A 1,820-nucleotide genomic window follows, 5' to 3' on the forward strand; every position below is an offset into this window, starting at 1 on the left:
TATTTTCCTACCTGTGAGTCACAGTAAAGAGGAGGTGAATTGATAGAACAGCACTTAGAGGCGAAGTCTGAGCGCTTGTCAACCAGGTCGTCCAGCTCGGCGGGTGTGGCGTCAGGCAATTTTGCTCTTAGTCGCTCTGCCAGTCTGAAAGACCATTTTTATGCAAGATTTTACTAGATGAACTTTATAAACATTTCTAATGCAATACATTAGCCATCTCATGTCTTTTACAATACCAAATGAAAAAAAAAATACCTTTCCCAAAAAAATTCTATATTTGTGGAATGATTTTTGGTGAATCACCTTGAGGTTAGAAAGCGAAATCTATGCCTCCTTCAAGATCATGAAAGTAAACATACAAATTGCTGCTGAATTTAAATTCCAGTCTTTCTCCTTTCATTTGGTATTTATTCCAACATGGATGACTTCTTCTTCTGTTTTTCCCTGACCTTTCACCTTCTCTATGGTTTTAGGTTTCAAGCTCCTTAAAGAATATTTCCTTTACAGGAATCATACCACCTGAATGCTTTTTCTTTTCTCTCATATTTTACAAATTTCCTCTTCAGTTTGCCTACTTCTCAATGCAGTATCTGGAAAACACTGCAATGGGAGTCAGGAAACTCCGGCTCTTGTTTTTAGTTCTACTGTGAACTACAGTAACTCTCTATCTCCCTTCCAAGATGGCGATAGGACTTGCTCTCTCTTGATTCTTTCAATTTGAACAGTCTATGATGCCGATGCCTCTACATCCTCATAATGAAGAACTCAGCCCGGTTTTATGACTTTCTCCAAGAAATGCTCACTAGCCCGGTAGTGACAAGGAGAGGTGAAGAGAACCAAATGTATTTAGAGCGGGAGTTGGCAAGGTAAATGCTGGGAAGGGACAAGAGGGTAAAGGGAAGTAGTTTGTTCATAAAATCATCGTTGAACAAATAGGTTGGAGCTGGCTGGGGAAGCAAGTGAGACCAGGAGGAAGTCAGAGAATTGGCAAAAAGAAAAAAAGAAGAAACAAAAAGAAAAGAAAAAAGGAGTGGGGGAGGAGGAGAAGGATATTTCAAATATCCAGTCTTAATAATTTCAGTCTTCTCTAATTCATAACCCTACATGGCAATTCTATTACATGTTCATCTGGAATCAAAACTATATAATAAATTTTTATGCAGTCGCCCCATGCAATTCTGGATTTCAGAACTGTTGACAGAGAACTTCATCTTGAACCAGCTGTTTAACTTTATATGGCCTTCATAGTACCTATTAGATTACACAATCAAACAATTTTCTGATAACTGAGAAATAACCATTTTGAACATATGGCGTTCATCTAGGGCTTGGCTAAGGTAGACTTCATGGAGGCCATTGAAGGAGGTGTCTTACTTTGGGGATTCTGTAGAAAGATCTTTTTGTACAGTTTATTTGTCCTTACTTGGGGCCCATGTTGTTCAATGATTTAAAATGGCTCTGAAAAATTTACTAAATGAAGTTGGGAAGGAAATGGTCTTTTCAATGGAGACTTTCACCAAGAACCCTGTACCACTTCTTTCATTATTATGGCCTACTATTGGACTGTTAATGCCTGTTTATAAAGAAATGCTTTCTCCTTCGCTTAACTGAGAAAAATGACTATTGCACAACATTATTGAGAACTAGCATTTGCATTTCCGGTTTATAGGGAATATACACCGGTGATGGCTGACACTACACTTGGTTGAAAGTTTGGATCTTGTTGTCAGGCAACATGCCATGAAATTAGACAATATTTTTCAGCAGTTTTGTTTTGTTGGGTTTTTTTGTTTTTTTTTTTTTTGAGACAGAGTCTCACT

The 1,820-nt window shown here is 37.9% G+C and overlaps 1 protein-coding gene across 1 annotated transcript in view; it reads right to left on the bottom strand.

Moving 5' to 3' along the window:
- The window catches only part of GC (group-specific component (vitamin D binding protein)), a 68,862-nt gene that overhangs the window by 24,279 nt on the left and 42,763 nt on the right, over nucleotides 1-1,820 (bottom strand). Inside the window, exon 9 of the mRNA XM_012659834.1 lies at nucleotides 12-144. Coding sequence (XP_012515288.1) covers nucleotides 12-144 — 133 coding nt within the window. The remainder of the gene's footprint in view (nucleotides 1-11; nucleotides 145-1,820) is intronic.

The sequence above is a fragment of the Propithecus coquereli genome, unplaced genomic scaffold (assembly GCF_000956105.1).
Source record: "Propithecus coquereli isolate 6110/MARCELLA unplaced genomic scaffold, Pcoq_1.0 Scaffold64, whole genome shotgun sequence".
Classification (NCBI taxonomy): domain Eukaryota; kingdom Metazoa; phylum Chordata; class Mammalia; order Primates; family Indriidae; genus Propithecus; species Propithecus coquereli.